Raw genomic sequence first — 25,559 nt, 5'->3', positions numbered from 1 at the left:
TAGGATCTCATAGCTATGAGTAACTCCAGATTTCATTTTGGAAACTATTCGAAGGAGTGGAGTGACCAGGGCCGGGAAGATGCAAGGAATGTGTGGGAGGAGTTTGGAGAGAGCATGGCAAGCAGTTCTGCATCGGCTGCAGGAAGTGGGCTGCCTGCACATATTCTGCCTGCAGACTTCAACATCTCCATTTGCTTTTCCATCACATTTATCATCCGCTCCTGATCCATAAAAATTCGCTGTTGGATCTCCTTCCTGTCCTGCCTGTTTGTTTTATGATGTTCATTTACAGTCTCTCTCCATGCCCTGTGTTCTTGTTTTTCATCATCTGAGGACTGGAGCACCTCTCAAAACAGTTCCTGCTCAGTCACTTCCTTATCTGGCGGAGGTGCTCCACTCATGTGTAGGGGGTTCCCCTGAAGGCCACATCTGCAGAAGCACAATAAACAATAAACAGAAGCATGATGGTTAGTGCACTCACTGCATTGAATCATAGTAAAGTACACCTCTTTTAACATACAAATCAGTTTCTCATTGTCCCTTGACAAGCACACAGCCATAATAAGTTTGGCCTGGAGGTGGGCAACTCATGATGGGGCAGAGGGTGTAGATGTTTTTTTAAGGTGATAACTGTAAGTGACCAGGGACAAAATTGTAAATGCTGCCAACATTTCCCACAGGCGGGGGTCATTGAAGCCAATATCTCATTCTTGAGGGTATGCAAAGATGCAAGGGTGCATCTCCTGCAGGTGTGGGCTTCATATCCAGTCCCTAAGCTGCTCACAAATGTGCCGCTTTGGTCCTGGCAGAAGTGGTTGCCAATTGATGTGAGAAAGTTTCCTACCATAGGGGAAGGAACAAAGCATCTCTGCCAAAGAAACTTGGGTAGAGGATTGATGAGTACATCCAGGAAAGTTTCCTAGAGATCTCTCTGGAGGATTCCTGTGAAATCTCAGTGTGCATGAACAATCAGTTCTGCCCCACTCTGTAGCTGCACAGGGGAATGTGAAGCACACTCAAACACAGCTAGTCAGATACATTTCTAGCCCTTTAACTGCTTCTAACATATAAGAAAGCAAAGGACAGCTCTACCTCATATAACTGAGCAGCATTAACTCAAAAACATCATTTACCAGAGCTACCCTCTCCTGCATCATGTGTGCCAGAGATGGAGTGCTGGGACTGACTCAAACCTTCCTGGGTTGAGAAGAGGTCCTGGCTCACCACAGTACTGAATGACCCTGTCATCTGTCCCATCTTGTCCTCCAACTTGATTTCCTCATCCACCACTTTGTCCTCGGGATTGAGTCCACTGTCTCCAGTCCCTCCAAACTATCCATGTGGCTGTTGGCAGTGGAGGTGGAATCGCTGTTGAGGATGGCATCCCGCTCCCTGTAGAAGCAGCAGGTCTTTGGCGCAGCACCAGAGCAATGGTTTGACTCCCTTGCCTTCTGATATGCCTGCTTCAGCTCCTTTATCTTTGTACAGAACTGATGCGTGTCCTATTAGTAGCCCTTCTCCAATGGGCCACGAGAAATCTGACCATAGGTATCGAAGTTCCTATGCTAGAGTAGAGCTGGGACTGCACAGCCTCTTCTCCCCACAGTGCCAGCAGATCCAACAACTCAGGAGTGCTCCAAGCGAGACAGCATTTGCTGCATGGAGCTGCCATGGTCAGCTGAGAAGATGTGATGTGAGCTCTCCATGCTGAGCAAGTGGAATTTCAAAAATTCCCAGGCATTTAAAGGGCAGGGACAGATGCCTGTGTAACTGGATGAAGGGCAGCAGAGTTCGAACAGCTGACCAGAGTGGTCAGGATGGGCATTGTGGGATATCTCCTGAAGACCATTTAAAGTGACATAACCAAGCACAGTGTCAACACTTACACTTTGTCAATCTAACTTTGCCGCAAAAAGATCTATGTTCCTCGTTGAGGTGGCTTTATTTTGTTGGCGGAAGTAGTATTGTAGTGTGTACACCTCCAGAGTTTTGTCAAAAAAAGCTGACTTTTATCAACAAAACTCTGTAGTGTAGACAAGCCCTCAGACATGAGTTCAGCACATAACACAAATGGGTGTGTCCTAATCCAAAATGCAAGTTACAATATAAAATGGATCTCACTGTTTGGTCCAGATGTATTCCATGCTGTCACATCTTCACCTGTAAGTCCCCCCAACCCTGTCTCCTTCCACCATAAAAAGGGGCAACCAAGAAAGGAGGGAGAGATTTTGCAGCTAAAAGTGCCAAAGCTTCTCCCTCTGGTAGAACTCCTGTAGTCTGCCAGAGAGGAGTCATGGTCTGACAGACCACCTGTTGGAATTATTATTGTTTGTGCAGGGTATTACCATGTCACTCATTTAACCATAAATTCCTTTATTAAATCCAAAGGCTGAATGATATTTATACAATTGCTCTAAACATCCCTAAAAAATCTAAATAACAAGCAATTCACTACATGGGGGAGTCTGAAAACATGGTTCCTTGGATGGTAAGCACCTGTTTCTTTGATTGTTTCATTATCACAAGCCTGGTCCCAGGAAGCAATGAAAAGCCAGAAAATTGAGGCTGGGACTAGGAGCTGCCCAATACCTAGAGCAGGGGTAGGAACCTATGGCATGCGTGTGAGCTGATTTTCAGTGGCACTCACAATGCCCGGGTCCTGGTCACCGGTCCGGGGGGGCTCTGCATTTTAATTTAATTTTAAATGAAGCTTCTTAAACGTTTTAAAAACCTTATTTAGTTTACATACAACAATAGTTTAGTTATATATTCTAGACCGCGGTCGGCAACCTTTCAGAAGTGTTGTGCCGAGTCTTCATTTATTCACTCTAATTTAAGGTTTTGCATGCCGGTAATACATTTTAACGTTTTAAGAAAGCCTCTTTCTATAAGGATATAATATATAACTAAACTATTGTTGTATGTAAAGTAAATAAGGTTTTTAAAATGTTTAAGAAGCTTCATTTAAAAGTAAATTAAAATGCAGAGCCCCCCCCCCAACCAGTGGCCACGACTTGGGCAGTGTGAGTGCCACTGAAAATCCGCTCGCGTTCCGCCTTTGGCATGGGGCGATAGGTTGCCTACCCCTGCTCTAAACTTATAGAATGAGACCTTCTAAAAACGTTACAGTGTATTAATGGCACGTGAAACCTTGAATTAGAGTGAATAAATGAAGACTGGGCACACCACTTCTGAAAGGTTGCCGACCTCTGACCTAGAGGAAGGATGGGAGGAAAACTCATACAGAAGGAAGGCAGCCTCCAGCGGCCCTTTACCTGCTTGCATCCCTACTGTTATATCCGTGGTCACACAAGGGACCTTGCTCACATTTGGGGCAGCGAGGAGGAGAGCACAGGAAATCAGACCAATGATACCTGTAGGCTGGGAAACGCTCTCCTGGTGATTCCCAGCCTGGCTAAATAAAACCCATGGAAGGGACCCGGCCAACTACAGGGCGGGGGGAGGAGAGGAGCGGAAGTTGTAGCCAGAGCTGGATGCTGTTCCTGCCCTGGGAGCGGGGGCTAAGCCAGGAGGCCTCCCCAGTTTGTGGCAGACCCCAGCCGGCGGCGCGAAGGCAGCATCACCCGCCAGGATGAGCGGTTTGCCCCCCGCCCTTAGGAGGGAGGAGACCTTCCCGCCGTCCCCTCTATCACGTGGGAAAACAAATACTGCGGCCGCTGCCCTGCCCCAGTGGCCCGGCGAGGCGGAGCGCGGGCGGGCCGTGTGCGGCACCATGAAGATGCATTTCAGCATTCCCGTCTCGGAGCAGCTGCTGGAGAAGTTCGGAGGCCGCTACGTGGTTGAGTATCTCCGCTGTCCGGCCCCGGCGCTAGGGCTGGGGAGTCGCGCCTCCGCGGGATCCCGGCTCCCGGGCAGCGCTGTTATGGCTGCGGGCGGACGGGAGCGGCTGAGCGGGAAGGGGAACTGAGCTGTGTGGGGAGGCAGGGGAATGGGGGGCTTGTGTGGGGAGGGGAGCTGTGTGGGAAGGCAGGGGAATTGAGGGAGGGAGGGAGGGTGTGGAGGAGGAGGATGGGGGTGCTGCGTAGGTAGGGGAGCCAGGAGGTGTCTGTGCAGGCAGGGGAGCTGATGCTCCTTGGGTGTATTTTCAGCTGTACTCAGTGTACCTGGAAGGCTTCCTCTTCTGCAAGGTGCGCTACAGCCAGCTACACCACTGGAATGATCAGGTGAGAGACTCCAGCACAACCCCCTTCACTCTGCCCTTCCAGCTTCAGCTATGGGAATTTCCAACAAATATGGAAATTTGAGGACATTGAAATGAGGACAGACAAGGTGGGTGAGAGCATATCTTTTACTGGACCAACTTCTATGGGTGAAAGAGAGGAGCTTTTGAGCTGCACAGCTCTTCTTCACCTTGTTGAAATGAATAAAGGCTGATATCCTGTAATGTTGCCTCTGGATGGTAACGAGCTTTTCTTGTGTAGTACCTGAAGTGGGAGGGAGATACATAAAGGTCTGGATGCTGTGGAGTGAATGTGTTGTATTTGTTATTACACACATTTTTAAGGTGCCCAGCACAATAGGGAGTGGCAAACTCTGAAGCAAATCACAGAGAAATATTGAGAGGAGGGGTGTTGGGAAATACAATATGCTGGGAATTTATATTAGTGTCAAATAAGATCTATTTTTTGGGTAATGGCGATGGAATTTTTTGGTTGTCCCCCATTTCCTTTACACTTAAACAGGTAATATGAAGTATGAATTGGAGGTGATTACAAATCGAATACTTCTTTGGCAAACTCTTCCCCCTTTGTAAGCAGTCTGATTTTCATTTTTTTCTCCTACTTTTCCAGTTATTTTCATGGCAATTCTTTGGCTTTTATTGTGCATACCCCACGTGTGCTGGTCTGAGCTATATGCAAGAGATGAGCTCTTTCCCCCACTTTTTTCTTTGCAAAGTATTTTCCGTTTTCCCCATAATACTCCTCAGTGAAGGTTTAAGGTGTTTCCTTATTGAGACCTGGCAACATCTGAAAGCTATGAAAGAGGAATTGAGTAATGGTCATGTACCTAGTATTCAGGGGAATAGGTTTCACACAGTTATTTTTATTATCATTGACTACAAGAAGCTTGCTCTGATTTTAGGACATCCGAAACTATTGCAGCATTCCTGTCTGAGTCATAAATAACACTAGAGCCTCTTTTAGGTTCTCTCTATGCTAGAGTTCAAATCATAGGTGGTTGGTTGGTTTTTTTTTTTTCAAACTTTTCTTGCTTGGAAGGTGTTAACATTGTTTTGAGTTCAAGTATGTAGGCTCCAACTATGTATGCTGGGGCCAAGGTCCTGCTGTTAACACACCTATGGACTGTGTGAGTCAGAGTCATAGGAAAGATTATCCTGTGAATAGGGCACTGGACTGGGATTGAGGAGACCTGGGTTCAGTTTCTAACTTGACTACAGACACTCTGTGATCTTGGACATGTCAATTAATCTACCCTTTTCCTCAGTTATTTATCTGTAACATGGGAATAATTACTTCCCTTCCTCACGGGGTTGGTGTGAAGATAAAATCCCCATTAATGATAGTGGGAGCTTTATAAATACCTAGAGAGGTTTATCACATAATTTTCAGATAACAGTAAGTGTTACAGATAATTACATAACAAGCTGTTTTGTATAATGTACAATCTGTTGCTCTTCATTAATGTATGTATTCTTCTGGATCACCCATTCTCTGATCCAGTAACAAATATGAAATAATAAGTGTCCAGATCACTTATGTTTAATAGCGTCGTAGGGAAGCCACTCTGCTTAACAATTCTAACAGCAGACTGGAAATAGCAGTAGAAAATGTACTGCAGAGGTCAGTCCAGTACTGGTGATAGGTGGACTGGATAATCTATTCCAGAAGTTCTCAAACTGTAGTCTGTGGAAACATGCACGTTAACATAATGTTGGTTCCCTCCTCCTCCTCCAGCTGCTGTATTGCATGAAGACAGCTGCAAATACATAGAAAAAGGCCACTAGGGAAGTATTGTAAGTAGGGCTGTCAAGCAATTACAAAAATTAATCATGATTAATCCTGCTGTTAAATAATAATAGAATACCGTTTATATAAGTATTTTTGGATATTTTCCACATTTTCAAATATATTGATTTCAGTTACAACACAGAATACAAAGTGTACAGTGCTCACTTTATATGTATTTTTATTGTAAACATTGGTACTGTAAAATAAAAATATTAAGTGAACTGAAAAAATAATACAAGTACTGTAATGCAATCTTTTTATCATGAAAGTTGAACTTACAAATGTAGAGTTATGTACAAAGAGTAACTGCATGCAAATAAAACAACATAGGCTCTAAATTTTTACAAGTCCACTCAGTCCTACTTCTTGTTCAGCCAATCACTCAGACAAACAAGTTTGTTTACATTTGCAGGAGATAATGTTGCCCGCTTCTTGTTTATAATATCACCTGAAAGTGATAACAGGGGTTTGCATGGCACTGTTGTAGCCGGCGTTGCAAGATATTTACTTGCCAGATGCTCTAAAGATTCATATGTCCTTTCATGCTTCAACCACCATTCCAGAGGAGATGCGTTTTTGCTGATGATGTTTTCTGCTCATTAATGATCTAAAGCAGTGCAGACCAATGTATATTCATTTTCATCATCTGAGTCAGATGTCACCAGCAGAAGGTTGATTTTTCTTTTTGGGGGGGTTCAGGTTCTATAGTTTCTGCATCAGAATGTTGCTCTTTTAAGACTTCTGAAAGCATTCTCCACACCCCATCCGTCTCAGATTTTTGGAAGACACTTCAGAGTCTTAAACCTTGGGTTGAGTGCTGTAGCTATCTTTAGAAATCTCACATTGGTATCTTTGCATTTTGTCAGATCTGCAATGAAAGTGTTCTTAAAATGAACAACATGCTGGGTCATTGTCCAAGACTGCTATAACATGAAATATATGACAAAATGTGGATAAAACACAGAGCAGGAGGCATACAATTCTGCCCCAAGGAGTTCAGTCACAAATTTAATTAATGCATTTTTTTTTTAACGAGCGTCTTTGGCCGGCATTCCAGAGGACATGCTTCCATGCTGAAGCATGTCCTCTGGAATGGTGGCCCAAGCATGAAGGGGCATATGAACTTTTAGCATATCTGGCACGTAAATACCTTGCAATGCAGGCTACAAAAGTGCCATGCAAATGTCTGTTCTCACTTTCAGAAGATATTGTAAATAAGCGGGCAGCATTATCTCGCGTAAATGTAAACAAACTTGTTTCTTTTAGCGATTGGCTGCACAAGAAGTAGGACTGAGTGGACTTGTAGGCTCTAAAGTTTTACATTGTTTTGTTTTTGAGTGCATAGTTATGTAACAAAAAAAATCTACATTTGTAAGTTGCGCTATCACAATAAAGAGATTGCACTATGGTACTTGTATGAGGTGAATTGAAAAATGCTATTTTATCATTTTTACAGTGCAAATATTTGTAATAAAAATAATATAAAGTGACCACTGTACACTTTGTTTTCTATATTGTAACTGAAACTAATATATTTGAAAATGTAGAAAAACATCCAAAATATTTAATAAATTTCAATTGATACTCTATTTAACAGTGCATTTAAAACTGAAATTAATCATGATTAAATTTTAAATTGCAATTAACTTTTTTGAGTTAATCATGTGAATTAACTGTGATTTAATTGACAGCCCTAATTGTAAGCAATCATTTCAGTTGAGACAGGGATGTTACGTGGTTATGAAGGATCAGGGAAGTGGTCTTCATGATTATGGGATGTGGTGTCCGAGACAATCTCTGTGTTTAAAGTGGTCCATTTTGATACTATAATGATTCATGCAGTGAAAAAGTTCGAGAGCCCCTGGTCTGTGAGGTCTGTTCCATCCCTTAATATTATGGCCCTGATCTTGCAAGCCATTCTACATTGGCAGACCTCTGCCTCCAATGACCCACTTCTATTGCTTTTTCACTCTCCCCACTTAATGTGTAAATTTCTTGATGCTATAGAATGGAACATCACAGTATGGGATCACACTTATAGTGCAGTCATCATAAAAGCCAATGTCATTGATTGAAAATGTAACTAATTTGAAAACCAGCGTTTTTGTAGATAACAGAATTACTTGACATTGAAGTTTTGTATTTATCACTGGAATTGTATCTGGTTTTGGATGTCAAGAATGGCATTTATTCAGAAAGTGTCCCTTGAATTCCACTTCTGTCTTCTGTGAAACTGAATTTTTGAAATGTACAATATAAATCATTGTAACTTTTATTGGATGGATGTTTATGAAACTCAGGACTTAAAACACAATTTTTTTTCATTTCTTTATTTTTATTTAAGTAGATGTGACCCAATACATGTCTTCTTTTTAGCTACTCCAACTGAGTCTTCCTTTAGTGTCCAACTTAAGTAGTAATTTCTGAGAACAAAAAGGTAGAATTTTGTTCTGGATAGTTTCCACAAAACTTAAAAATCTTTTATTTGTTTTCTGTCTGATATGGATTTCATGAGTCCATGTTTCAATCATGTCAGCATTTTGAATAGATTTTCTCTGCATGTCCAAAATTTCAAGCTTGGATGCCCTCAGTTGAAGCTCTTGAATGTATATTTAGGCACCTGTATAAGTGGCCTCTTCTTTTCCCAGAGTTAGTGAGCATTTGTAACTCAGACTTCAGTAGGAATTGAGGGTACTTATATTTCTGAAAAGCAGACCACATAGATCTTGATTCTGCAATGTGTTTGTCAAGCAGTTGAAGTTGGTGGGGCTTTGTGGGGGTGCAGGAATATGCATATGTTGATTTAATTGCACAATCAGGGACCTATTTAAGTACTTTTCTTCAGGCTTCTCAAGCTTAGAAAATGTAAGCCCTAAGCTTTAAAATGTCAGCCTTTGTTTCTAGGGGATATGCTAATAAGCTATATAGCCGGAAGAACAGTGTTTTTCAGACTTGTGAGTATTTATCCCAGTGGTTCTCAACCTACAGCCCAATCAGCACACAGCTGTGGCCCATGTGACATCCTTAGTCCCATACAGGTAGAGAGAGAGAGAGAGAGAGAGAGAGTGTGTGTATGTATATTGTGTGGATGTGGCCCACAATGGTAAATAGGTTGAGAACCACTGGCTTATCCAGTGCCCAAATTGAGGATTTGATGAGTTCTAGCTCACTTCCCCCAACTTTCCAGTGACTTGAAGAGGCTGCTGTGATATGAACACTTGTCAAATACCTTTTCTCTCTGTAAATGAGTTTTTTGATGCCTCTGTTCCTCGGATTCATTCTTGGTTTTGCTCTTTATTCCCAGAGTGCCACATTGAAACAAAGCAGGCTTGTGAAACCTGGATGACTCCAAAGATTGGTCGTGGGCTATAGAAACTTTTATATCTAGGTCACCAGTTCAAAACCAGCTCTAGTGGTAATGCTCAACCAAGCAGACAATAACTTTTATCTCAATCCTAGTCCCAGAGGACACTTGTCCCATGACAAAAACCATAACCAAGTACTTTGTTGGCCATCTTGCCAGAGAGGCCAAGGACCAAAATAAGCCTGAAGAATGAATTATGTCTTAGCATCCTTGGAACAAAGTTTGGAGCCATGTTAACATCGTAGTGTGGAAAAGGTTGTAGAACTGAGGACTATGCTATATCTGTTCAGATATTAAACAGAAAACTTAATTTCTAGGGCTGGTACTCATTGCCTTTTGGCCTCAGAAAACACACATGCGTACACAGACTCAAGGAGAGCAGGATGCAGCTTTATCCATAGTCTCAATGGTGCTACTTAAGTAGACAAATGAACAGTTACAGTGACACAGATAAACAGTATCACTAAAACAACTGGATTATTTCAGAACTACTTTTTTGGGAGTTTGTGTATCTTATTTACTGTCCAAGTTGCCTCTAGTTTTGCAAGCAGGAGCACATGGCTCTATCCTCTGCCATCATCACCAGGTTAACTGCATCTCTCACCGTTCTGGGTCTTTTTGAGGGCACTCCCTCTCAAGTCTTGGGCTTCTAGCAGTTTCTGTCTCAGGTTGTAATCATGCGATTCTCTCACTCTCAAGCTAGTACCTAGTAGCAGTCCCTTGTGATCAGTGGTGATCATCTCTTTAGGTCTGACTTAGGCTCAGCCCTGCAGTTCTATAACAGTGGTGTCCAAAAACCAAACAGTCTGATTAGAGCAAAGTGTTATTTATTTAGAATAAAAACATTTCTGAGAAAACCAATCTTAAACAATAAACCTGTCTATACACAGGCCTGCCTTTCCCCAAGGTTTACCATTCTCGGGATCTGTGAATGTCCAACTCCTTCAGACTCTGTCTGTAAAGTCTCTCAGTATCAGCCTGTCTCCCAACAGCTTCTGAAAATTCAGAAGCCTAAGAAGGGCTTTTTAATTGTTTAGTGCAGGATGGATTAAAGATCCATTTTTAGAAGCAATTTTTTAAAGTCAAATTAATTAAAAAAAATCTGTTTAAAATTGACAATCATATTTAGGCCTCAACTTATTATACTATATTAAAATAATTCAAATTAAATAAAAGAAAATTCAAGCAGTATATGTTTGCTACCCAAGTTTTAAACACTCAGACCACTGAACTGGTAGAAGTCAGTGGCTAATCACCTGGAAGCAGAGTTGGTTGAAGTGCTAAACTAGCTTTTAGAGAGACAAGGTATGTGAGGTAATGTCTTCTATTGGACCAACAACTGTTGGTGAGTGAGAGAGAAACTTTCAAGCTACACAGCTCTCGCCAACAGAATTTAGTCCAATAAAAGATATTACCTCACCCACCTTTTCTTTCTCTTGTCCTGGAACTAACACAGCTATAACACCACTGCCTAAACTGGCTTTTGACAGCAGGTGCAGAGAACCTGTTTTCTTTATTTCAGTTTATTCAATTAGTTCAGTTCAATGACTAGTTCATTCTAAGTTGAGAAACCAGTTGGGAGTTGAAAAGGCAGGAAAACTTGTTTTCAATTTCAATCTGAGACTAAAAACTATGGGTGAGAGAATTAGATCTACTATTTCCAAAATGTTGAAGGACATGGTCACCAGAAATAATCAGTTCTATATGCTACCTACAGAGAATATTTCCTTTGATTCATAAAGCAGTTACTTTTTAAATGTAAATCATATTTTGATAAACTTTTTCTTATGATGTATTCAGCGCATTTAAGGTAGCTTTTATTTAATTAACAAAAACAGTTTTTAAATGTCCGGTTTTGTGCATTTTAATTGAATTCCAAATTTTCATCGAGTGCAGCTTGACACATATCACAAGTAAAAAAAGGATTAATCAAGTAAGCAAGAAATGCCTCATTTGTCATTTTCTAACATAATAAAAATATAAAAAATAAGAATCTGAAAAATATATATTAAGCCCTATAAGTGTGTGTGTAATATATAGTGAATCCCTCCGAGTTAGCAAAAAGTAGTACCAAATTATATCTACCATTATCACTCTTTTAAAATATTTTCCAAAAGAGAGTACCAGTTCAAAACAAGGTAGAAAGCCTGGATTTAAATAACTGATTTGTGCTTGCTGATTTAAATCATGATTAAAATGGATGATTTAAATTTAAATCAGTCCATCCTGTTCATTTTTCTTTAGATCTTTGTTTCCCAGAATTGGTAGAACAGCTGTCACTTTGGCCTGGTGCTGGAAAGTATGCCATTGTCCTGTAACTGCTTCCCCAATGTTTGCTGGGAGGTTGTTACTGTGTTGCATCACTGCTTGTTCTTTTCCCTACCCTATTAAGTTAGAACAGTACATTCATACAGGAAAGCCTTATAATCCAATGTACAATAACATCACCTCACTAACCAGGTCGTAGAGTATTCATAATATTAATATACTACTTATTGCATAATGTCTCCACATCTGCCACAATAAATATTCATGCTTCTGGTCATAATTGGACCACTGAACGGCATGAGTCCAGGGGAGTGCGCAGAAATTTAAATTTTACTGCTTTCGAGGGGGGGTGAGGTGACGGGACACCGGTGGAGGATACAGAACTCCTCCGGCGCGGGGAGTGTCATAAACAGATAGTTAAGGGTTAATGTCTCTTTTTTACCTGTAAAGGGTTAACAAACAGGGACCCAAACACCTGACCAGAGGTCCAATAAGGAAACAAGATACTTTCAAATCTGGGTGGAGGGAAGCCTTTGTTTGGGGGTTTTGGGTTTGTGCGTTGTTCTCTCTGGGTCCTGGACGGGACTGGAGGTGCAACCAGGTTTCTGCCAATCTCCCTGCTACAGTCTTTTATCTATTCAGAATAGTAAGTAAGTACAAAGGCGGTCATAGTCTTTTAACTTGTTTTTCTTTATTTGCAGATGTGTACTTGCTGGAAGTAGCTTAAATTGTGTTTCTGCTGGAGAAAGCTTCTTTCTATTGTCTATAAGCTAAAAATCCCTGTATATTTACCATCTTGATTACAGAGACAATTTTTATGTTTTTTCTTTCTTTATTAAAGTTTTCCTCTTTTTTAGAACCTAACTGATTTTTTTGGGTTATCTTTTGTAAGACTCCAGGGAAGGGAGTCTGCACTCACCAGGGAATTGGTGGGAGAAAGGAAAAGGAGGAGGGAAGAAAAACCTGCTCTCTGCGTTTATCTCTGTATCTCTCTCCGGGGAAGAAGGGAGGGGGAAGGGAACATTCCTTTCGGGTGGGGATTCAAGGAATTGAATCACGGTGGTCTCCTAGTGTACCCAGGGCGGGAAGGAGCTGGGAGAAAGAAAGGAGGGGGAAGGGAAATGGTTTATTCCCCTTTGTTTTGAGACTCAAGGATTCTGGGTCTTGGGGGTCCCCAGGGAAGGGTTTGGGGGGACCAGAGGGTATCAGGCCCTGAAATTCCTGATTGGTGGCAGCGCTACAGAATCTAAGCTGGTAATTAAGCTTAGGGGAATTCATGCTAGTACCCATATTTTGGACACTAAGTTTCAGATTTGGGAATGATACTATGACAGGGAGAGTGAGCAAACTCCTCTGGCCCCAGTGAGGGGTGCAGAACTCCTCCTGCTCCTAGGCTGTGGTGGGGAGAGGGAGACAGCTCCTCTCCCTGGGGCTGCGGCAGGGAGAGGGAACTCCTCCTGCTCCTGGGCTGTGGCTGGGAGAGCAGAACTCCTTCTTCAGCCCCAGGGCTGCGGTGAGGAGAGCACTTTTCTTGCCACAGCCCCAGGGAGAGGAGCTCTCACTCTCCTCGCAGCAGCCAAGGAGCAGCAGGATTTCTGCATCCCCTGCTGATTATTAGGGGGGTGGGGGGAAGAAATAGCTGAGTCCCTGCTGGCTCCGCTTTGTGCACACGCCTGCATGGGTTTGAAGGAAACTTCCCCTGTGGGCATACTATTGCATAATTGTTCACTACAGCTTCCCTTGAACAGTTCTCTGAAGCATCTAGTTCTGGCCACTGTCAGAGACATGATACTGGGTTAGTTGGACTGCTGGTCTGATCCAGTGCAGCAATTCCTAAGTACTGTTACCTCATCTCTAGAAACTCCTCTCCTCAGACTGACTCAATCTTTAGTTCATTTTTGCCTGTGACACTTGAACCTCACTTTTTTCCCCCCATTTGTGCATCTTTCCATTCACTATTATTGCAAGTAATGTACTTGCATCTTTACCACTTTTAAATTTCCTTTCCTTTCTATCTGTAGGGGCCATTGTATTCTGTAGAAAGTATTCCCTGAATTTCTCCACACAAATCATTATCAATATCTTTAAAGGGAATGTGCCAGGTAAATATTGATGCGCTTTTAATGTAAAGCACTAACTGCACTAACCCCAGATAAGTCTGATTTGAGGAACTCAGGCTGATGGTATGGTATTAGTAGATGTCAGCTGTCTCCTTCATTCAATTAGAGTATATTCTTCCTAAGTCTCAATTATAAAAGTATGGGAAACTGAACATAATTTTTTGTTTTGAAAAGGAGAGCTTTACTGCAAATTGTTTGGGAAGATTGAAATAGCTGTTGGATTTCATTACAAAACACTTCTATTTTGATGAGGGTTGTGGTGGCTAAACTCTCCTTACTTTCCAACTTTGAAAAACTGTGGTGTTAACAAATGACTTTTTAGATTTGGGTGACTGTTCAGAAGCAGATGAAAATAGTATGCTGCTTGTCCCTTTCTAGACAAATATTAGAATAACACGCATATGACAACCTGACAAGAAGTTATAAAGCCAAGAAGAAAAAGCTGCTAGGTATCATAATTGTACATTTAGTGCCTGGAAATAAGTCAACAATGAATATTCAGACAAAGAGTCACTTCTGAAATGGTAACAATTAGTCTGAAGACAAAAGCATAATGTTGATTGATTCTAAACACTGTACCAGCATTCACTGAGTCAGTCTCGGAACAACCATGATTTTCATGAACAGCTGTTTGGAAAATTATTCTAAAAGTCAATTAATCACAAAAGTAATTAGGCATAAAGGATTTAATGATTAAAATAAATTTGTTTTTCAATTTTGTGTATTCGTATAGCAGACTAATTTTATATTTTGGGTTTGTTAGGCATCTACATATACAAATATTTTTATTAGCATGTGAAACATGTTTAAATACACTTTAAAATTAGGAGCCCCTTTCTGTACACTTCATCTAAACTGTATCTAAAAGTACAACTCTCTTAATCCCTCTTTATGGACAGTTTGACACCTTTCTAACTCCTTTTAGTAAAGCTGCTCTGACTATTATTTCCAGGGTAGAAATCTTATCTCAAATGCCCCATCTGCCCTAGGCTTTTACCATATAATGGAACGTGGCTGTGGCTGAAATAGTTGGTTTAGACGGTGTGGGTGGGGCTAAACACTTCATTTAAAAACACCCCCACAAGATTAGGTAATTCCAGCCACTTACTCTTGAAACTGTCCGTCCCTAATGCGGGTTTGGTGAATTTTTTAATTGAGAGAGGAAAATTAAAACCAGACAAATTGAAACTTCAAAACACTACATGGCCGTTTATTAACAGGGAAAAAAATCTAAACTTGGGCTGGGGAGGAGCACTTTTACCAACTAACAGTACTATTGGAACAAGAAATCTTCACACAACCTGAAGCAATCTATTTACATCCATTAACAAGAAACCAAATACTTCAAAATTAACTGCACTTTAAAAAAGGTAAACGAATACACGAAATTAAACGAACTGTGTGCACACTAACCAAATACTACTGTCAAGTACACCAATTAACTTCAATAGCAGTTATTACAACGACTCAGTTCTTATATACCATATATACACAACTATACATCAGATAATATATGCAGTTCTGTATCAAATAAGAGAGGAGAAAAGGCTAAGCAAAGCACAGACAGAAAAATTAGAAAGCAAGTACCATATTCCAGGCGCAGCTGACCAGCAGTACAGACACCAGAAACATACCGAATCCGTAAAAGATAATGTTGCAAAAGCAATAAAACGACACATCCCGAGCCGGCTACATCCGGAGGAGACCCCTGGCTGAAGGGTTGATCAGGTCCTTCAGTCAGTACGTGGATACTCCTGCAGATTCTGGCACAAGGCATAGTTTTATTCAAAGGCTCTTTTACACTTGTTAAAATCTGATTGGTTCCTAGCTGCTTCACCTTCCAGGTTCCGAGCTGGCGCCCTCCACGTAGATAGTCTGCACATGGCACACTGGAAGCTGCTAGAAGCTGCACCCAGCACACTAGCATGGTTTTGCACACAACTCCAATCTGACCGTTTGAACTGAACTACGATTGGTCAGATTGGATTCCTTTGTTCACGGCACGCCGGTGCTATGCACACAGCACTAACCTGACCCTTAGATGACCAGGCAAAAAGAGCGGGAAACTGCACACGGCACACTCTAATGTTGCACACCGCACCTTAAGATTGCACACAGCACCGCGGTGTTGCACACAGTACCAGTGTGACCTTTAGATGACCGACAATTGGCCATACAGACACCATGTTGGAATAAAGACCTTAGGGCTGCGACCGAAATAAGCAACCATTTTCTGTGGAGGAGGAGCATTTTTGTGGATGGATGGAAAAGAAACAATGCTCTCTGCTTTGTATGTCTTGGGCCAGATGAATGGAGGGTTTCAACGTTAGGTGGATTCCACAAGGTAGTGTTGTAGTTATGTTAATCCCAGGATATTAGCGAGACAAGGTGAATGAGTTAATATCTTTTTATTGGACTAAGTTCTGTTGGTGAAAGACACAAGCTTTTGAGCTACACAGAGCTCATCTTCACGTCTGGGAAAGATACTCAGATGGTATATCAACACTGCAAAAAAAGACGAATGGCATATCCAAAGCTGGTCTGGGTCAGCTGACTTGGGTTAGTGGAGCTTGGGCTGCAGAGTTGTAAAATTGCAGTGTAGACATTCGGGTTTGGGCTGGAGCCTGGGCTCTGAGACCCTTTCCCTCCCAGCCTCTCAGAGCCCACGCTCCAACCCAAGCCCAAACATCTACACCGCAGTTTTAGTTAGTTCTGAAACCTGAGCCCTACTAGCTCAACTCAGCTGACCTGGGTTTGGAGACTCCTTGTGGGGTGTTTTTGTTTTTTTTTTTTAATTGCAGTGTACACATATCCAGAGTGTTGCAGCTAAATACAGGGAGGAACAGATTGTTTAGCATAAAGACTTAACATGTGAAAAGAGAGCATTCAAGGTGAAGTAGGCAGTTAACACCTTTGTGGTCATAAAATGAAGATGTATTAGTGGGTTACAGATTGTAATGAGCCAGAAAGCCAATAATGTCTTTACGGAATGCTAGACACTGAAAATCATGGCAAGTTATGAATTTAAGCTCCCAGGCTCATCTTTTTGAATGTCTTGTCCCATTTTCCTTTAAGGATGCGGACTGAAGTCCGAAATGAAGTGATCATGCTGGGAAAAGTGTTCATCCATGGTTGATAGTGTTTTTCTCTCATCAATTTTCTGTGAGTTAATTCAGGAATGTAGTGATTGTCTCATTTCACCCACATAGTTGTTGGGGCATTTAGTACACTGGATGAGGTACACCAAATGTTGATAGGCATGGGTAGGTCCCATGGATTTTTGAAAGGTTCTGTGGGGAACTGATGATTTTGGGGGGTTGTTTGAAGGTCAGAAGAGGGAGTTCAGGGAAGATTTCCTTCAGGATGTGGTCCTCATAAAGTATGGGCTGTAATTACCCCACGTATGAGTTCCAGCCTGGTGTAGTACATGACAACAAGAGGTGTGCGATTAGACAGGTTTTTCTTCTGTATTGAAGCAAGTTCTCTCAGGGTATGTGGGTGTCCTGTTCAAACAACTCAAAGCAGCACTAGACCCTGCCATAACACTGCTATGATGATCAATACTCCCAACAACACACGTTTCAAGATCCATTGGTCCTACACATGCCTGTCACACATGTGGTGTGCTCATCTAGTGCACTAATATGTGTGTGTATATATATAAAAAGAAACAATTAATTCACGCTACCCTGGCTCTTTTGGGTAATGTTGATTGCTAATTTGGCTTCTGAGCCACAGAGGTCTGAGTATGACTGTGCTAAACAATCTGTTCCATCTTGTATTTAGCTGTGACACTGAGTACTTTTCCCGGACCCAAAGAAAAGCTCAGTGAGACAAAGTGGGTGAGGTAATATCTTTTATTAGACCAACTTCTATTGGTGAAACCACTTGTCTCTCCACAAGATAGGACAGCTTTAAACCTGTCTAGGTGTTCATATGAGCTCTACTGGTGGAAGAAGCCCTGGAGAGACATTGATTCAGCTCTTCTCCCAGTCAGCCTGGCCTTGCCCACTTTGAGATGTATTACCAGGCTTTGAGGTTCTCAGCAGAGAAAGGGTTGCAAGCAGCTTGTGCTTCTGGCTCCTTCTCTAGATGGATTTACTGCCATCTGGAGATCTGCAACCTATGTTGTGCTGGAAGTGAATTTGGCCCCCAGAACATAGCTCTGCCAGGTACAGCCTCTGTTTGTGTTTAAAATATAAGTCCATCTTTTGGGCTGGTGAATATTGGAAACAACCAAGTTTCCAATCATGTTGGACTGAAACTTAATGCCTGCAAACTGATAGCTCTGTCTGATTTAAAATAACTCCCCACCTCCACCTTCCAAAGTATGTGTGTAAACTATTATGGAAAATTTCTATAGTTCTTAGAAGTACGACAAGGGAGATACTTCTCTCCCCACCCCACTTCCCCACTCCTCCAAATCCTTCAGACAAACATAGCCTAAGTTTGAAAAATAAAATTGACCAATCAGTCTGTTCCAAAGTGAATTAATTGCTCTCATTGATTTGGATATTTTTAAATAGTCCATATCTCCATTTGTACGAACTACTGATGATGATGGGTAGTGCTGTATTACGTGGGTGATAGGCATGGTGAGGAGGCAGGAGGTTCTGATTCAAGCTCTGACTCCATCTCTGAACTCTGGCAAATCACTTTTTATATCTTTGCCTCACTTTTCCTGTCTGTAAAACAGAGAATGCTTCTCTGTCTCTGAGGCTTTGGAGGCATCAGTGTATGTATATGAAGAACTTTGAAGATGAAAAGCATTCTATAAAAGCTGCTGTTCGTTATATTTATGCAGCAACACTACATGGAAAACATGATTTGGTTTTATATAGCTCCTTTTATACTCCTGTGTCTCTCAAGGCAATTTACAAGTACCTAATAATAGGTAACTAATAAACAAATTGGAAACTGGTGATGTGTTGCCAGTATAGGGGTAATGGAGTAGCTGCTACATGTGCCACAAGCAAAGCTCTCACAAATCTTAATATATTCAGAAACTGCTTTACTGAGAGAGGGATTTTTGGCCAGGCTTGTCAGAGTTAATGCCTCTTCCTTCCTGAAAATGCCTATAATTGTTTTCTACCTCCATTTCTCCTGGTTCCAGAGAGTGGCATTAAATGTATAATAAACCTTGATCCATGAACTGTCATTTCTCAATAGTGGCCGAATGGTGTCTGGTTGTAAAAATCAATCTGTAAGTCCACTAAATTAAATAGCTTTGACTAGGGTTGACTGAAGCTTTTCAAACAAAGCTTTTCTGGTATTAAAAAAAAAAAAAAAAAAAAAAGTCCCTTTGCAAACAAAAGGGTTTTTTTTGCCCTAAAGATAAATTAAAAGTTAGTTTTATGGCATTTTTTTCAAAATCCTTGTAAATATTGAGAGTCACTTTTAAAACAGTGGTCCCCAACCTTTTTGTCTGGCGGGCGCCAGACGAAGGACCGTGGCGATGGTGGAGCATCCGCCGAAATGCCGCCATATTTCTGCGTTGGGGACCCCTGCTTTAAAAAATGGCAATAACTTTGAAACTTTTTACAATTTTTAAATTTTACAACAAACTCTAGTTTTTAATCAGTCACTTGGGTTAGGATGGAAGTTTAACACTTTGTAAATACTTTAAGCTCCTTGTAGCACGTGCCATTGGTGACAATGGGATTGCGCCGCCCATTAAAAATTATTTTAAGCAGGATGTTCACCTTTCATGCTCTTTTCATGTTAGTCAGGTATGGTCTTGAGTCGTGGAGATGGGAAAACCAACACATAGTATCAATGTGCACCTTTAGTATATGGTAATGTTAAAAAAAAGTTTAAATTATTATTTACTTACTACAACAGACTCTTAGACCCTCCTTGATTATATGAGGTGCCCATGCTTCCAGCTGGCTTTTCATTTTTGCCAGCTTGTTGCCTGGTAGCCCCTTAAGGGTTTACAAAAGCTGGGTCTAAGTGTGTATTTTGTTTGTTTTTTTAACTGACCACATGAGTTCCTGCAAGCAGGAGCACTTCCAGTTTTGGGAATCACATGATCAAGTGGCATGAGTAGGAGAGAATGGACGTCTTAATTTCAGGTTTCTTTAACTTCAATATTGCCAACCCTATTGGCTCAAAATTCCTGAGTCAGCCCCCCTCCCCAAATTAATAAATTGACTAGCTGAAAAATGATGTTTTTAAAAATAATGAATCTTTCTTCTGGGTTTCTGAGGCCTTAGGGTGCACTTGGTTCATGATTTCAAGCTTTCCTCCACAAACAAGAGAATTAGAAACTTTTTTATTTTTAAGTGAAAGCTGAGCACTTCACATTCATGTGACTCTAGGAGCTGGGGCTTCAGGAAAAAATGCCAAATATCACAGGATTTTGGATAATATCACAAGAATTGGCAACATTGTAAATTGTAACTTTAAAAACAGTTGCTCCTTCTTTAGTTTGAGATCCCTCCCTCCTGTGTACTGGAAGATTCCCATTGGATTGTCCAAATGCCAAGTTGGAAAATCTCCATTTAATTCAACTGAACTAAGAGGATCATATTTCCTGTGTCTTCCATCACTTTCTGCTGGAATCTAAACTGCAAGAAAACTGGTATTGTGTTGGGTGACAAACAAAGAAACGGAGTCCTGAAGTGACTCTGCCCGATCATGTATTTTTAAAAACAAAAGCCAAGCCAATCGAGTGTTCTATGCTGTTGTCAGAACAAAGTTCAATTTTCTGCTGTGCTTGGTTGCAACTGAGTTGAAAGTGCTCAGGAAGCAACATGCTCTCTGTAAAACTTAGCTGTGGTTGAATGTGGACAGTGACTGTAAAGCATGGTAACAGTCAACTGAAAGTGTAAAGTGTCTCCAAATATTTCTCAACGCTATACAGAGTCTTTAATATGTTAAAGAAATACAGTGATGCAAGGGAGACCTGTGGCAAGGATTATGGCATGTCGAGGATTCCTTTCTTTGCATTTGTGAATGAAAATCAAGGATGGAAGTGGTTCCCAAAAGAGAGGGTTTATGTGATCATACAGTATTACCAATAAATCTTGGTATAGATAGTTTGGAAAGCAAATACTGAGTGTTGACAAAGACAGCATAGCATTTGTCTATATAGAATGTGTAAGACTTAATGAAGAAGACATGCTGCGATCCTTCTGACTTGGAACTAAAAACTGCTTCCAAGCTGCTACTCAGATTCTATAAAGCTAAAAACAAAACAAAATGCAGCATGCTTTGCATTGGTGACAGAGTCCCCTCTGAGTGGCTCTGAAGAAAGTTTCATTATTGACTACATTGTTTGGCACTGAAGGGGTTGTATGTCTTGAATACATTTAGAAGTTGAGAGAGCTGTCAGCTGCCTTGGGGCTAAAGTGAATGGACATCTCCAACCCGGGGAATGTGGTAATACGGTGATGTCCACAGAAGCCCATAGCGGATCTTCACTAACCTTAAGCATTATTTGACTGCCATTGTAGCTAAGACGGATCTTTGGGAGTACCGTGCCTGCTTTCCCTCCGAAGTTCTATCTTGCAATGACCAAGTCCATGGCTGAGGAGAGGAGGTCTCAGCTTGAGCAATATCTACAAAGTGGTACGGAGTCTCTGCTTTCACTAGATGGTTGGGTTTTCATCTCATGTGGATTGAACAGTTGAAATATGTTTATGGATTCTGCAAGTCATGATTTGTAGGCTCTGGGGGGAGCATACCCTGAAATGTTGGGATTAAACTACATAGGGGGCCTGATCCTGCAGTCCTAGCATGCCAAATACTTCCACTGACTTCAGAGTCAAAAACTGAGCCTTTGGGCAGGTCCCTTTCAGATATCATACCCCTCCTCTTGCCTTTAAATTGGCCTCCGTTTTTTCTAGAAGTAAGTAAATTTGTTTTTCTCAGATTTCCAAGCAGAGAGTTGAGAATTGTTACAAGACACGTGAAGTTTATAGGAAAACTATATATCTGAAGTGCAGGTATAATATGTCGTGCATGAATTTCATGTAAGCCAACAAATTAAATGTAACCCTTTCAACTACAAGAAATAGGAAGCTCTGAGACACTTTTTGGCCTCTGATGTAATATATGCTTTGGCCAAGACTTTAAAAAAAAAAAAAAAAAGGTTAATCTTTTAAATAACCTCACTTCCAAAACTGTTGAGCACCCAGCAGCTTCTGATGATGATAGTGGGAGCTTCTGGGTGCTCAGCACTTCATAAAATAAGCTCCTAAATAAATGACCACAACTCTAGGCCCATATATTAAATATTGGGATGAAATCCTTGCACTGTTGAAGTCCATGGTAAAACTTCCATTTACTTCAGTAGAGCCAGGTTTCACCACCGGGATGTGTACCTAATGCAGTACCTGCCTTTGGCTGAGCAGGACTTGGAAGTGATCTGAGCACCATCCAATAAAAAGCAAACTTTGCTTAAATCAAAAGATGGTTAAAGCACTCATTGACAGCTCTACCAGAAGTCTTTTGATACTTAAATGTTAACTTAGAGGGGCATTGCAGGTAATCTTACTTTCAGATGCAGACCCTTTTCTCCCATCCCTTCAATTAACTTTGATTTCTATACCTTTGTTTTTCAGTAACTGTAGATCCAAGTATTACAAACAGTGATGTCTTCATCAGTTTTTTTAGAAAATTACAGCAGGTAAGTTTTTTGAATTTTTCAGCAACACAGTTAGCTGCTTGGGACGATTGAACTTGCGCTTCAGCTCCTCTGCACAAAGGCTGCCTTTTCTGTGTGTGCTTCCTTGTATTCATATGCTCATAATATTGACCTCCTTTGTAAAGCACTTTGAGATCTACTGATAAAAAGTGCTATGTAAGAGCTAGTTGTTATCTTATCCACATGCTAAATTGTTCCTCTCGGTACAACCTCACCATTAAAAGAATTTACTTTATTTATGTCCTGGTGTGGTATCTGATGAATCTTTTGCCCCTAAATAATGCCCAGAAAAGTCTTTTGTTGAGAGCTCACTGAAAGGATTATACACATCCTTGCGTTTTGCAAGCATAGATGTTTTTTGGTTGTGTCAGTACTTTGGGGCAATGAGTGTATTGATGACTTCTGTGAATGTCAGCTTCTCTTATCTTGTAACACACCGTGACAGAGTTTGGCATGTATATGGAGTTTTGCAGCCTGAACTGCTTTCAAAATCCATTTTTACTTGCTCCATAGTGGGGCAGGGGGTGAAGGACGGGAATATTAAGTATAATCACAAAAATCCCCACTGCATTGAAAGGTCCACCATAACATTGCAGTAAATGCACAATCCGGAAACTGTTATGACTCCCAAAGTAACTAACTAACTCTCTTGCTCTCCCCTCCCCCCCATTGTATGGTGTTTGTGGATGTGCAATATGTCAATTTTATGTTTAGTTTGGCTCTTAAATACCACAGTGAGCATCTCTTTCTGAAGGGACTTTTTTGTCTTTTGTTATGGAAAGCACCTACCTGTTGTGTGACCATAATCCTAATAGTTATTAGAAATTCCTGAGAGGAAGTTATGCTTGAAAGAATTTCATAATGTAACAATTAATGTTTAACTTTGTAACTTTACTGCTCTTGGTTAATATTTGCTGTGAATTTTAGGGCTAGCAAGATTACAGGTAATTGCGTAAAGAAGCATTCCACACAAAGCTTAGACAAATTTTTTCACAATAAAAATGTGGCTTATTTACTACCTCTTCTTTTTTTCCAGACCAGGAAAGGTTCTTGAGTCAATGAGCAAAGCAGCACTCTGTATTTGAGAGTTAGGGCATGTCTTCACTAGCAATATTAAAGCGCTGCTGGCTGTGTAGTCGCTGCACAGCGCTGTAAAAAAACCACCTCCATAAGGGGAATAGCTACCAGCGCTGGTACACTGTCTACACTGGCACTTTACAGTACTGAAACTTGCAGTGCTCGGGTATGTTTCCCCAAGCTGTAAAGTGCCAGTATAGACAAGCTCTTAGAGATTTATTTAGGGAAGGACATAGCATGTTAAGCTCTGATCCAAAGCCTTTACAATCAACAGAATGACTCCTGGTGACTCCCATGGGGTCTGGCTCAGATCCATAAAGATGGCTAAAGAGAGTGGATCCTTCACAGGTCCCCTTGTCTTGTCATTTTCCCCCCTCAACTATTAATTTCTGATAATAAGCCTTTTCTATCAGAGCTCTAATGGAAAAAACTTTGCCACTATGTTGTCTTAACTGGGGGAGTGGGGCACTGGATTTGGAATGACATATTCCTACATGTGTATTGCAAGTGTTGAAACTGGCTGTCTGCATAGGGGATGTGAATTCCTTTGTTTTGGGGAACATCTGATGGGGGGGAATGTTTCAAACTATGATTGTACAGTCAAATGCATTTATTAAAGTAGAGAGATACTGAACACCACATTAGTCAATTGCTTCCTGCATTTCATGGTAGGTTGAAATAAATCTTAAGTTTTAATACAAAGTCAATGTATCCTCACAACACAAAATCAAGAGAACTTTCTGTTCCACTTTGGAATGTCTTGTTTCTTGTGCTGTTTTTTTTAAGTTTTCTGCCTGGCAAAGATACTAGTTCCGCAACATTTTTGTTTACAGCTTCGTCTTATAATTATTAGACTTACACAAAGTGATTTCTTCTTAATACACATAGCAATAGTGCTGGGTATGTTCTTCCATTATGGGGAAGAGCTGGATCCTGGGACAAACCTGAAAGCTGTGTGAATGACACAAGTTCATTCTCTGTCATCATCTGTGCTTAAGTGCCTTTAATTGGTGTAAATAAAAGCTTAACAGACATTCATTTAGATATTAAATAATCTTGCTTAACAACATGGCTTTGGTTGAGATGCTCCAAATATTTAATAGCACAATCAATGTCTTGTAAAAATGTTCTATGGTAAAGAAATTCTGCGATAGTTTTGAAAGAGGTGAATAAACTTGATCTTTCATATGTCCCTATAGAGTCCTCATTTCCATTGCTATATCTTTAAGACTTGCAGGCATCACTTATTGTGTCTTGCATGACACTAAGGGCTAGTCTACACTGGCAACGTTAAAGCGCTGCTGTGGCTGTGCTTTAATGTGGCTTGTGTGGTCATGGCGCAGCACTGGGAAAGAGAGCTCTTCCAGCACTGGAAAAAAAATCACCTCTCTGAGGGGTGTAGTAAATGAATGAAAAGTCAATTAGCTGTCCTGCTGAGTTGGGGGTGCCACCAGTACATCTTTGTAACAGGAAGTATATTTACACACTTACGCAAGGGCCCTTCCCTTGCATCAGGCTTGCCCGTTTTCAACTGCTGGGACTGACTGAACTGCAGTGGAGTCTCAAACAGGTCCTGGTTCATGGCATAGCTGGACCCTCCAGTTGCATTTTCCTCCTTTATCGTCCATGCTAAGGGTCTGTGTGTTGGGTTTCTTGGACATATCCATGGAGGTCTGCAGAGTGGTGATGGGGTCTTTACCAAGAGCTGCATTCCATAGTTGGCAAAGAGTGCAGATCTGTGGCTTGGTATCAGATTGACTCTTGGCCTCCCTGGCCTTCTGATATGCCTGCTGCAGTTCCTTTGCTTTCACACAGCACTGCTGCTGATCCCTGTCATACCCCCTCTCCTGCATTTCCCATGCAATCTGCTTGTAGATGTCCATGTTTCTATGAATGGTCCGTAGCTGTGCCTGCACAGCCTCTTCTCCCCACAGTCCCAGCAGATCCAATACTCCCTGTCTACTCCAGTCCAGAGTGCATCTGAAGCATGTAGCCAGTATGGTTGGCTGGGCTAATGTACACAACCGTGGAGAGCTGCTACTATGCTTGCTCAGTTCAACTATCAGGAAAAGCATTTTAAAAATTCCCAG

General features: G+C 41.2%; 1 protein-coding gene across 6 annotated transcripts in view; it reads left to right on the top strand.

The window, feature by feature from the left end:
• The first annotated feature begins 3,488 nt into the window (after positions 1-3,488).
• Positions 3,489-25,559, top strand: part of SNX31 (sorting nexin 31) — a 71,370-nt gene continuing 49,299 nt past the window's right edge. For 5 of the 6 annotated variants that reach the window (XR_003999188.1, XM_030553589.1, XM_030553588.1 and 2 more), the window contains exons 1-4: positions 3,489-3,799; positions 4,110-4,184; positions 21,200-21,314; positions 22,310-22,374. Coding sequence is in view for 5 of the 6 variants with exons in the window: in XM_030553589.1 (XP_030409449.1) it covers positions 3,593-3,799; positions 4,110-4,184; positions 21,200-21,314; positions 22,310-22,374 (462 nt within the window). In the remaining variant the exon portion in view is untranslated. The other variant, XM_030553592.1, reaches the window with a different exon arrangement.

This window comes from Gopherus evgoodei, chromosome 2 (genome assembly GCF_007399415.2).
Source record: "Gopherus evgoodei ecotype Sinaloan lineage chromosome 2, rGopEvg1_v1.p, whole genome shotgun sequence".
In the NCBI taxonomy this organism is placed as follows: Eukaryota; Metazoa; Chordata; order Testudines; family Testudinidae; genus Gopherus; species Gopherus evgoodei.
Note: the sequence above shows the minus strand (reverse complement) of the source record. Positions and strands in the feature narration are given on the sequence as shown.